At 34.1% G+C, this 13,733-nt stretch overlaps 1 protein-coding gene across 1 annotated transcript in view; it reads right to left on the minus strand.

Moving 5' to 3' along the window:
• Window positions 1–12,941, minus strand: part of LOC123530999 (DNA-directed RNA polymerase I subunit RPA2-like) — an 83,794-nt gene extending 70,853 nt beyond the window's left edge. The window contains exons 1-2 of the mRNA XM_053517476.1: window positions 12,831–12,941; window positions 1,366–1,443 (exon numbers count right to left, since the gene is read on the minus strand). Coding sequence (XP_053373451.1) covers window positions 1,366–1,443; window positions 12,831–12,902 — 150 coding nt within the window. The 5' untranslated portion in view covers window positions 12,903–12,941. The remainder of the gene's footprint in view (window positions 1–1,365; window positions 1,444–12,830) is intronic.
• Between the last annotated feature and the right edge of the window lie 792 nt (window positions 12,942–13,733).

The raw sequence follows: 13,733 nt of genomic DNA on the forward strand, positions 1-13,733 counted from the left end.
AAAAAGGTAGATTTTTCTGTAATTCAAGGGCTGTAACTCCAAAATGTCTGCACCGATTTGGCTAGTTATCGAACTTGGCCGAGTTCTCATGGTCAAACACATCTTGTTCAAGTTTGGTGAAGATCGGATGAGAAATGTTCGACTTAGGGTGCGGACAAGAGTAAAAAGGCCGATTTTTGGTAATTCGAGGGCCATAACTCCAAGACGCCTGGACCGATTTGGCTAGTTATCGAATCTGGCCGAGGTCTCATGGTCAAACACATTTTGTAAAAGTTTGGTGAAGATCGGATGAGAAATGCTCGACTTAGAGTGCGGCCAAGCTTTGTGACAGACAGACACACACACACACAGACTGGAGTAAATCAATATGTCTCCCACACCACTGTGTGGTGGGAGACATAATAACACAGATAGTCCAGAGTGGTATTCCAGAGTGGTTCCAGAATGGTGTTCCAGAGTGTCTATACACATGGCAAAGATTCAAATTAAGAGATGAAAATGTTTTAAGCAGGTACGAATGTCTGAGAGGCCTGTATGTGAGCAGATATGAAAGTCTGAGAGGTCTGTATTTGAGCAGGTATTAAAGTCTGAGAGGCCTGTATTCTCACATATAAGAGAGTTTTCTAAATACAGGTAAGACAATATTTTCTCACATCAGCTACAGCTTTTTGTTTAGTTTATTACTCCATTATATGTGTTACACAGTCTGACTACATCATCTACACATTATTTATGCTGAAGTTATCTAATGTACCATATAGAGAAGTTATCTAATGTACCATAATTATAGAGAAGTTATCTAATGTACCATATAGAGAAGTTGTCTAATGTACCATAATTATAGAGAAATTATCTCATGTACATGTACCATATAGAGAAGTTATCTCATGTACATGTACCATATAGAGAAGTTATCTAATGTACCATATAGAGAAGTTATCTAATGTACCATAATTATAGAGAAGTTATCTAATGTACCATATAGAGAAGTTATCTAATGTACCACAATTATAGAGAAGTTATCTAGCGTGCCATATAGAGAAGTTATCTAACATGCCATATAGAGAAGTTATCTAATGTACCAGATAGTGTGTCAGGTAATTGTGGCATTTGATGATTTCAGAAATCTACCATCAACACCTGACCACCTCTACATCTGCCATATAGTGTCTGTTGTATAACCTCATTGTAACTATGAAGATATTCTTCTGCAAAAGGATTTATTTTGTTTGTCTAAAGAGAATAGAACACCAGTTTGAACTCTTATCCATTCATTTTTATAGTTTTTCAAAAACATATAAATGATAGATTTCAAATAACTAGAAATTTAATTTTCTTTCAGTAAAAGTATTAGGAAAATTTTACCTCAATGATTTTGCCTAGACCTTCATGTATAATACAATTGAAAGATTCGATGTGTGGTCTTACAAGATCCTGAATGTTCTGGAAACAAAAACAATAAAATTATAACATTATAATTATGGTATACTACTGTTCAAATTTGTGTTGTTAAAATTGATTAGTATCCAACATAAATTGTATTGAATCATACAGATTTGTAAACATTACCTAAATAACACACTGTTCCATCATTAGAAATACAAACAAGTACAAGAAATTGATTGTACAAAAATTAAAGGTTATACACTAACCACACTCAGTCACAGGTCTAAACTGTGTTTTAATGTCGTAAAATTTATGTAAAATCACCAATAACTATAAAAATGACATCTGCAAAATTAAACCATCTCAATTTCACAAATACATTTTATAACAATAATGTTTGTTCAGTTTGGGTTTAAAGCTGTTTTTCAACAGTATTTCAGTTATGTAACCGCAGGCAGTTAACCTAACCAGTGTTCCTGGATTCTGTACCAGTACAAACCTGTTTTCCGCACTAACTGGGAACTTCCCCACATGAATCAGAGGTGGAAGACAAATGATTTTAGACACAATGTCTTCTATCAAATCATCATGGAGAACATACACCCTCCTGGGGGTCGAACTCACAACCCTGCGATCCACAGATCTGTGCTCTCCCTACTGAAATAAGCTATGTTCCTATCAATTCATTTTTTGTTGCACTATTTCTGTACAAGCTATTTTTTGTGGGCAATTTCTGGCTATGTTTTGCTTGGTAGTCATGTTTCTTAGCTTGTTTGCTGCATGCCCACAGCAACTTGTTTGCGGCATATCCAAGGGTTGTTCTGGGCCCATAAAGGCCAAATGTAAAATGTGCCCATCCATAATTTTGGGAGTACATTGTTGATATCAAAGATGAAAAATGGCTACAGACAGCAAATGTTACTTGGTGGAACTCAAACTGACAATGATAAGGTCAGTCTTGAACATTCCTTAAGAAAAGCTGAAAAAAACATGACACAGTGAAATTAAATTCATATGAACGTAAGCTTCTAAGCGAACTGTGCACAATTTTACAGCCCTCTGAAGAAGCAACAATTCGAATACAAGCAGATGTGAATGTTACGGCCAGTTTAACTATTCCAATCACAATTTGATTAAAACAAGCTATGGACAAAATCTGCTCCAAATACAACAATAAAATGACTCAATCGTTGAAAGCATCATTGCAGAATGCTTTCTAACTATTAAAATGATGATTTGTTCAAAATGTCAGCTCCAGTTACAGCAGCGTTCGACACTAACTTTTTTGCCAGGTATCCCGAAGGAATACCTGCTGGGAAATTTAGGAATCCCTGCTGAAAATTAGGAGTCCCTGATAACAAAATGTGGTTAGAACATGAAAAAACTAAAATCTAACAAACACAACTGTTTACAGTACTACATGTATTTTATTTCCACTTTATTTCCATTTTACATCAATGACAACAATAGCTTGTATGACTTTTGCTGTAAAAGAATAATGTCATTTCTGTCCAAGTCCTCTTCCCCCTCATCTTCACTACCATCGCACTCCTCTGCGATTTGTTGTAGTTCGTCTAAATGTATGCCGCCTAGTTCATTCCCCCTTATAACCCCCTTATTTGTAATCATTTTTTTGACATAAAAAAAAATTCTGAAAAGTCTCCCTTAAATAAAAAAAATTCAAAAAAAAAAAAATGTTCCGACTTACCTACCCTAATTTTTTGAGCATGTTACCAGATACAAAGATTTTTTAGGCCTTATTAATGCAACTCCAACAGACTTTATCTAAAACTAGTACATTGGTCATAACAGATTTTCTTAAACATTTCATATTTTAGTTGTTTTATTTTGCACATTGCCTAAAAGTGGGTGGGGTTTAGTGTTTGCATGCTTTTATTATCAGCAAATTCTTCTAAATAAGAGCTGCTTTGGCAACAGTGATCATATTTTTCGTAAATGCAGACGTTTTATTGGCTTTTTATTTTAGCTTGTACTAGAAAAATCTTGTAAGAAATGATAAAAATGTTCGAAAATGTAGGTCTAGAAAATGAGTAACGAAAAACAAAAGTAACAGTTAAAGTTCTTGAAAAGATAACTGTTTTAACTTTATTTTCTCATCATACCACGTATAATTTCTGCTTATTTAATTTGTTTTGCCCAAACAAGTCAAGTCAAGTCAAGTCAAAACCTTTTATTTCACTCATTTCATGAATACATGAATAAATGAGGTAAGATATTTTAACAATATATTGGAGGCTCATAAGAAAATATTAGTACAATTCAATTCTAACAAAATATGATGTTTTCACAATAACGCCTTTCATATCTAGATTTCATATGTCAGTATTACAATATAATAAATAAATATATAAATAAATAAATGATGCCCCCATTCGGGCATCGGAGAGTCATAAAATGTACGGAGATGAAAATACAAAATTCATTTATCTTAGCTGTGACAATATAATTTTAACAAATTTGCACAATTTTAAAAACTCTTTTTTATTTCCAGTATTTATAAGTTGTTCCAATTTAAATACATTCGGATTTCTGAAGAAATATGGTTTGATAAATTTTTTTCGTTCATTTGAAAACAGGTTACACTCGAAAAGATAATGAAACTCGTCTCCTAACTTATTTTCACAGTTGTTACATGTTCTTTGGTTTAATGGTAATCTTGTCCAATTTCCTGTTTCTACAGGTAACCTATGGTTTCTCGTGCGAAATTTTATGACAGAATACAATAGAGACTTTGGGGTATTTGATAGATATTTTTCTTGACCAAATGAAGTCTTGAATAATCTATAGAATGTGCTATTGCTAGAATTTTCAACTAACGAGTACCATGTGTTTATAAATAAATCCTTTAGTTTATATTTAACTGCCATTTTAAGCCATTTGCTATTTGTGAATGTTTGTTGATCCCATATATTATTAAAACCGCACTTAATTAAGATAGATTGAACAGCATACAGCCACGGACATTTTTTTTTTAAAAGATTCGTGGTTACAATTTCTGCTAATAGCATACATATTTTTATAGATAATGGAGGAGAGTTTGGTAGGAAAATCATCATTTTCATTGTTGACAATTCTTGACCAGAAAGATATAATTTTTTCTTCTATATCGATATTTATAGGCATGCAACCTGTCTCGCCATATACCATGTAACCCGGTGTCGATCTTTTAAGTTTTAGAACGTACTTTAGAAATTTCAACTGTACTCGTTCGATTACTTCATTATTTCCTGTTCCCCAAATTTCAGCACCATATAACAAAATAGGCTTGATTGTTTTATTAAATAAGTCAATTTGAAGATCTACTGGGAGATCAAGGCGATGTGAATTTCTAATCAAACTGTACATAGCTCGTGTTGCTTGAGATGCAATATGAGATTTACACTTATTAAAAGAGCCATTTCTGCTAAACAAAATACCTAGATATTTATATTCATTTACTATTTCCATACGTTCATTTTTAAAAAGAAAATTACAGTTAGGCTGACGTCCTCTAGAGAAAATTATTATTTTAGACTTTGAAGTATTTACTGTCAGTTTCCACTGGTCACAATATTGGGCATAAAGGTCTAAAGCTTTCTGCAGGCCTGTTTCTGATTCTGATAATATAACAGTGTCATCAGCATAGAGTAATATAAAAATCTTTAAAAAGTCACGTAGTGCACCGTTTTGATAGCTTGCAATAGTAACACCGCTTTCAAAGTTATTTTGAAGAAAGAAATCATTGAGATCATTTAAATATAATGAAAACAAAAGAGGTGACAAGTTCTCTCCTTGTCGAACGCCGACATTGCATGTAAAAAATTGCGAACACTCAGAATTTGCTCTAACACACGATTTTATGTTTTGGTACATATTTTGGATTAATTTCAAACATTTACCGTTAATATTAAGATTCAAAAAGTTTTTGCCAAAGTCCTTTTCGCCATACAGTATCAAACGCTTGTTTAAGATCAATAAAGGCACAGAACAATTTTCCCCTGTTAGTACTTTGGTACTGAATTAAATGGTGAAGTATTAACATGTTATCAGATGTTGAAAATTTTTTTCTAAATCCTGCTTGGCAGTTGTGCAAAACATTATTTTCTTCTATATATTTAGTCAATCTGTTATTAATTACACACGTAAACAATTTGCCCAAGCAGCTAAGAAGTGTAATAGGTCGGTAATTTTCTGGCTTTAAAATATCACCTTTGTTTTTGTAAATGGGATTTATAACACCAATAGTCCACGATTCTGGAATAACTCCACTATTAAAAACAAGATTAAAAAGATTCAAATATATACCTTTCATGATGTGATATGTAGACTTAATATGTTCGTTTACAATTTTATCCACTCCACTCGCTTTATTGTTTTTTAATGATTTTATTGCAAAATCTATTCCATTTTGTGTAATTGGAATATTTATGTTGTTATTCAGTTGTTCACTTGGTACAATATCATTAATGCCTTCCTCGATATTATGGGAAAAATTTACATTTTTGAAATAATTATACAAGTCTGAAATATTTGCTTCGGGTTTACTATTTTGATTTTTCTCATTTATAACTTTCCAATATTTCCTAGGATCACAGTTTTTAAGTTTGCGTAATTTTTCAATATCTCTTTTATGGGATTTGTCATGATAAAATTTCATAGTTTTCTTATATTTCTTACTTTGTATTTTTAGATTATTTCTATTATTTTCAGTTTTCCTTAATTTATATAAATACTTAGCTCTATGGAAGTCCCTTCTGGACTTTTTACATTGTAACCCAAACCAGTCAGATGTTTTATTGCCATTTTTGTTACTATGTGAATTATGATAACCAAAAGACTCTTGCGAACATTTTAAAAACAGTTCAGATATTGATGTTACAACATCATCCGCTGTTTCTTGGTTAAATGAATTATGTTGTTCTAGCTCCTGTAATTTATTTTGAATTTTTTGCACTTCAAGTCTATCAATGTTTTGAACAAAATTATTCAATTTTGCATTATCCCAGAGTTTTACAGTTGGAAAATTCGGTGTTGTTTCATTTTTTACATGACAGTGTTCAATATCAAACGAGACACATAACGGATTATGTGCATCAGAATACATTGGACAAAAATCTAACACTTGTAATGAACATACCGTCACCTCAGTGCAAAAAGTGGATAACTGCATTGATTTAAAGAAGGACTTATTGACTTACTGCGCTAAGGTGACGATACATTCTTGAACAAATTCGATGTACATAAGAAATAATCTACAGTACTAACATTTTTGCATGTTACTTTTCCTGGTATATCGCCCCTGGTTCTTCCGTTTAAAATATACAAATTATTCAACTGTAGAAAATCTATTAATCTGTAACCATAATTATTTACTGAGCTATCCATGTTAATACGTTTTTTGTATACACTTGAGGAGGATTCAAAATTTGTCATTTCAACATTATACTCATCATATATATCATCTAAATTCTGCGAATCGAAAAAATCTTGATCTACAACAATGTAGTCGTTCAAGCTTTTAGTTCTCGAGTTCAAATCCCCAAAAAGACACAATGCGTTATAATTATGCGAAATGTTAATAAAATCGGATTGAATCTCCATAAATGGGTCCTCAGATGAGTATTCTGAATACTCGGGAGGAATATAGATAACACCGCACAAAATATCGCTATCTGACTGTGAAAGCTGTTTAGAAATACTAAACCATAAAACAAGTTTACAATCTGTTTCTATCACTTTTACAAATTTTGATACGTCTTTATTAACAAGTAACGCGAGTCCGCCTGACTTCCGTCCATTTCTAACTATATCTTTCCTACACTTGCGGTAAAAATCAAAATTCTTAACGTCAATGTAATCCAAATTATCTAGTTTTGTTTCTTGCAAACCTATAATATTATACCTTTGCAGTAACTCAATAAATTCTGGTGTATACACTTTCGATTTTAATCCACATACATTTAATGATAGGATTTTCAAAGAAGTATGTTCAACGGTTACATCATTTTTTGAACTTTTATGTGAATTTTCATTTGTACCCGGTGTTCTACAATTTGACCTTTCCGATCGCGGTGCGGGCGTATCACTAGAATTCAAATTATTTCTTACATTTTGATTTAAATCTAAACTGTTTTCCATTGTTATGCATTTACTATCGCATACATTAGAAAAAAAAACGGTAATGTGCGACATGTATCACTATTTGAGTTGACATCTAAATGTCTTCCATATACATCTATATTTTCCACCTGTAAAGTATCGCATAGAACATCATTATTTGAAAACGGTACACTATGATTATTTGTTATTAACAAATTTGTACTTTGATCAGTTACATGCCAAAGGCAATCATTCAAAATTGAGTAAGGATTACTACAACAATCTATAACATAATTACGACCTTGTGCGGTATTACTACCGTAATTTTCATGAAAAGAATTATACAATGGGTACTGCTTAAAATACAAGTCACAATTATCAATATTGTCGACACCATAAATCCGCCCACTCAAAAACTGGTTATTTATTAAGGTGTCCGTGTAACTCACTAGCACAGTTTGTGCTTGATATAGCTGAAAAGAAGGCAATATGCACTGATAATTATTTAATCCACCGTTAAAATTCCCGTTGTAGAAACATGTTTGACCATTTAAAAAAGTGTTTGTCATTACTGAAAACCCGTTATCATAGCTATCACTGTTTATGCATGACTCTCCATGCTTGGCCTATAACTGGGTTTGAGGTTCTGCTTCGGGTATTTCGGGAAGATTCAATATAGTGTCATTTCTGGTCCATGGGTTCTCTAACATTTCCGAACTTGCAAATGATGTAATCGGGACTATTTCATCGTCACACAGCACTGTATCTCCAGAGTCTACACGCTTGGCCGCATAATCAATGTCAAGAGGCGAACCTGCTTTTCTCTTTGAGTTTACAGCACTGTCGGAAAGAGCTTGATACCGATTAGGGGTCTCAAACAGTTTTTGTTGTTGCGCTTTCTGCTGCACTTGGGACTGAGTTGTACGGCTATAGTAACTTGGGGGATTCGAGGGGCGATATTGACGGTTTTGTTCAACATGTTGCTCAAACGTTCCAGGGGCAGAATTCCCTCTTGGCTGGGGCAAGGGGTTTCTTATAATGCGATTGAGCGTATTACTTTCTGGATCGTACAGCAAATTGTTAACGTACATTTTGTCTCTAATGATTGACACCTTTGCTCCTTTTTGTGTATAGGCACGTGCTATCGGGTACAGTTTTTTCCGGCGTTCTTCAATGTCACGTGGGAAGTGTTCATAGATTTTGTATTTGGTCTGTGATTTATTCAATAGAATTCCAGCACGCCGAACTGTCTCACGATCAGAATAACGTTCAAATTTTGCCATTATAGGTCTAGGTCGCCCATTTGCAAAACGACGGTCCGGGTTTCCCAAACGAATAACTTTATCAAAATTCATTGAGGAAACGTTTACAGGACACTCATGGTTAATATCTGTATTTTCTTGTATGCTATCATTTAAAAAAGTGCGTAATACATTTTCCACATTTTCGCGTGACTTAGAACCGTCGACTGTACTTGCCTTTGCCTGGGCCTCATCAATACCAAAGAAAAGGAGATTATTTTCCATTGATCTTGTTTGTATATCTAAACAATGTTCTTTCAGATTTGACGTTTGTGTCTGCAGGTTTTTTACATCCGTTTCAAGGGTTCGATTTGAATTTTTAACACAGGATAATTCATCTTGAAGGTTACGTTTTGATGTGATAAAGTCGTCCGTAATATCACTATAGGTTTGGCAAAAGTTTTCAACCTCGGAAATTCGCTTTGCAAGACTTTTATTTACTCCTTGGATATCGGAAATCTGGCATTTCAGGTTAGTGACTTCATTCTCGATTGGAATTATTTTCGAGACAGTATGTTCGATAACCTTCAAACGCGTGTTCATCTCCTGAATGAGTTCATAGAGCCCGTTGTCCTGATTGTGTGCGGGGTATTGGCGATACATGGGGCCTGGCCCCCCAGGTTGTACGAAAGCCTCGGCAATGATAATAAATTTGTTATAGACCGTAACGGCCGACCGGCTCATGTAATCGTATCGAGCACACAAAATAATGGTACAAACACGATAATCTAAGGCTGCATTGTTTATCAATTAACTTGTAAACATTGATCAATAAACACCTTGATAATGACAAGGCATATTGTACTAAATACAAACCGCGAGATAAGCACGTGTCATTTGGCGCGTGGCGTGACTGACATCTGTCGGTAGCTAATTAACATACGACGCTCCGCCTACTGCCATATTTCCGCTTGTGCCGGCGAACAATATTGAAATTCACTGGGATTTTGATTGACAGGGGGCAGAACTATCGAACTTTGAACGCATCTAAGTAAATTTCCGCGAGTCAAGCCGACGCGTGCGCCGTAATTTATGCAGGTAAAATACGAGTTTTTCTCGATTTTCGCGGGTCAAAACCCGGGACCTCGGGTCAACTGAAGCAAAAGACCGATGTTTGAGCGAACAAGACTGGGGAATTTCATTTTTTTAGAATCATATTTTATCTGAAAATCAAGAGTCCCGACGGAACACCGAAATTGTGAACTTTAGGATCCCTTGCTGATTTTTGGTGTCCTCGGGATCCCGGGACACCGTTAGTGTCGAACGCTGAGAGTAGAACGACTGTTTAGTATTGCAGGGAAAATCTTTAGATTTGAACAATTTTGTCTAAGTGATGAAAACTTTCACAAGTTAATGATTATCAAGGACAATGATACCCTACAGTGAGTAACAATGCCATAAATGAAGTTTCAGGATTTCAAGACTGAATGAATAATTAATTCCATTATCATATTTGTAAATAAAGTAAATTTCACCATATATTAATTCAGTTATATACAAATGTATTCCCATATAACTGTCGTCCAAACAAATGGCTTTAATGAAAGTAATCAAATGAAATCATGATTAATTGGGTGCATGACATTGTAATGTAATTCAATCAATTACTGATGCAAATTTAGAGTAATTAATTGTAATTGTTATCAGAAAATGTCAAAGTAATTGTAATGTAATCAATTACTGACGTAAGTAATTAGCCCCAAGCCTGGTGGTGGGAGACATAATTATATGATTTACAGATTGCAAGCACAAATAAAGGTGATTTGTAATTTTCAGCCAATATGGAAGACTTAATTTTAAGAAAATGTGATAAAACTTAAGTGATCGAAACTGTCTGAAATTCTTCTCCTGTTAGTTTTATCATATATGTATACAAGAAGTGAAACATTTCATATTAAGCTGCGGTTTCAAGTTAAAAGTGCAATTTCAAAAGATTTGATACACCAAGTCTGTAAATTTACAGATCGACTGAAAAATCTTTAAATTTATGGATTGTCCATTTATTTACAGAATATCTGTAAAACCAAAATCCTACATCTGGTAATGTTAGATGGTTTGTCATGTCTAGGATGTTAACCTCATTTATGCACAACTAGCCAGACTGTTATGAGTATAAATCGAACAAAATCTGTTTACCAGTTGAAAACGGGCTACACAATCGAGCACACCCATCCTCTAACCATATCCCGAAACTACCTATTTCCAACCACCACCTATTTTTGACCGTCCAAGACTTTGTACCGACTAAATTTATCTGTTAATTGCGACTGTTTCATTGTTTACAGTGGAGACAGAACAAGTTAAAAACCTATTCTCCCTCAGTTTTGATGCTTGGAAGTTTATATGAATTCCTTTTATATAGCAGTACCATGTTTTCAGGAGATATTTCATATTACCGAAAAAACCTGCATGTTTCCTTTATTTATACAAATGTATACGTTTTGCACCAAATGTAAAAGTATGTTCCTTAACCCATGTTTCCTAAAAAATTATGAAGTATAATATACAAAATTATTTTGACAGTGCAATTCTGATGCAACAGTTTTTTTCATTTTCTTAGCATTTTGAAATTTTTGGAGTGTCAAAAGCTTAGCAGTAATGTAATACATTGTCATCTTTGACAGCCATAAATGTAGCAGATGTGCATCATACCATTGCAATGTTCTCTCAAATAACTGTGCACATGATGCAGTTCTTTAGATAATGCTCTAACTATTGCCTGCTATTTACTTTACCCTACTCCCTGTAATTTAATTGACAATTCAGGCAAGTGTACCTATACCAGTGTTCGCGGCAAACTATAATATTTCCGTAAGGGTGATACCATGGTTCTCTCTCGAGTTACTGTGCACATGATTATAGTTCTTTAGATAATGCACTAACTATTGCCTGCCATTTACTTTAGCAGACCCAGATCCTGGGACTGGTCAAGGGGGCCCGTGCCCACCCCCATAGTTGCCTGAAAAGTGACCTATAATCATCAAAGTTGCACAAAAAAAATATTTTCTCAAAATTTAAGCCCAAAAACGCACCAGAGGCGCTATCATTTCATACCTATATTTCAAAACTTTCCAGGGAGAGACCTTCTGACCCCCAGAGTACACCTCCTATACCTCACAATTTAGAACAAAAAAATACACCAAAGCCCAACATTTCATACCTGTATTTCAAAATTTCCAGGGGGAGAGCCTTCTGACCCTCCCCATAAAATGACTGGGATACCCCATCCCATACCTCAAAATTTAGACCCAAAATTGCACTAGAGCCAAGCATTTCGTACCTGTATTTCAAAATTTTCCAGGGGAGGGCTCCCTGATCCACTGAAAATGAGATGAGTACCCCTCAACATTAGACCAAAAAATGCACCAGAGTCCAACATTTCATACCTGTATATCAAAAACTTTCTGGGGGAGACCCTCACTCTTCCCCGAGTACAGAGGACCCTGCTCCCCTGCCTCTAAACGTTTATACATCTCGCCAGTGACGCATTTGTTCTAAACTGGTGCCCCCCATTCAAATATTTCTGGATCCAAGACTTTACCATACCCCCTGTAATCTAATTGCCAATTTAGGCAAGTGTACCTACAGTGTATCGATATGCCATATATGTTGGATTTGATGTTTGTTACCATGCAGAGTTCTGTTTGCCACGGTGGCAGGAAACTGCAGTAAAAATTTAGTGCTATTTCTTTATGTTTGATCGAAAATGCCACACATGGTCTGACTTAGGTTGTTAATTTCCAGCATGACTTCCTACTCGGGCTACTGATGATTCCAAAGATCAGAGATCATAAAATGCCAAAGAAACAGTTTAAGTTAGAAACTTGACACTTAAATGATATGCTAGAAAGTGTGGGGCAATAAACCAAAGAGTTGGTCATGCATGTGAACAAAACTGGTCAGAAAACTTGTTAAGCGGTCGGAAACTGGTTTTACCAGGATACCAGTATGTCGCGAAAAATAATGACAAATCACGTTTTATATCCAGAATAAATTTGGTTCACGAAATTTTATTAAATGTGTAATAGAATAGATTTATTTAACCTGGTTTTGTGTCTCTTTATGCCTGCCATAATCACTGGCAGTTAAATTCTTAAAATTTGGCAACTTTTCCATTTTTCACATGTGAAATCAACAAACGCTTTTCTACTCAAGCGGTATGTCTAAACACCGAACATGAGTCATGTCCGCGGACATGACTGGTAAATACCGAACATGAGCGATAATTATTTTATTAAAGCAATTTATTATGTTTTTGTGATCTAAATTGATTATATATGCTGAAAAAATAGTGCATGCAAAAAATAATTAAAATTAAACCATATTTAGGCTTTTATTTTTTATAAAAAAGAAAACTGCCGATCTGGCTCATGTCCGTGAACAGACTGGTAAATACCAAACATGAGCGATTATTGTTTTATTTAAGCAGTTTTTCATGTTTTCTTTATTTAGACTAATTATTAATGCTAAAACACTAATGCAAACCAAAAATAGTTGAAATTAAACCAGATATATGCTTTTTTTTTTTTATAAAAAATAAAACTAACGATCTGACACATGTCCGTGTACAGACCAGTAAATACCAAACATGAGCGATTATTTTTTTATTTAAGCAGTTTTTCCTGTTTTCTTTATTTAGACTAATTATTAATGCTAAAATACTAATGCATACCAAAAATAGTTGAAATTAAACCAGATATATGCTTTTTTTTGTTATAAAAAATAAAACTGCCGATCTGGCTCATGTCCATGTACAGACCAGTAAATACCAAACATGAGCGATTATTTTTTTATTTAAGCAGTATTTCATGTTTTCTTTATTTAGACTAATTATTAATGCTAAAATACTAATGCAAACCAAAAATATTTAAAATCCAAACATAATTATGGTTTTAATTTATATAAAATAGAAAACTGAGAATCTGATTCATGTCCGTGAACAGGTCG

This window comes from Mercenaria mercenaria, chromosome 11 (genome assembly GCF_021730395.1).
Source record: "Mercenaria mercenaria strain notata chromosome 11, MADL_Memer_1, whole genome shotgun sequence".
NCBI lineage: Eukaryota > Metazoa > Mollusca > Bivalvia > Venerida > Veneridae > Mercenaria > Mercenaria mercenaria.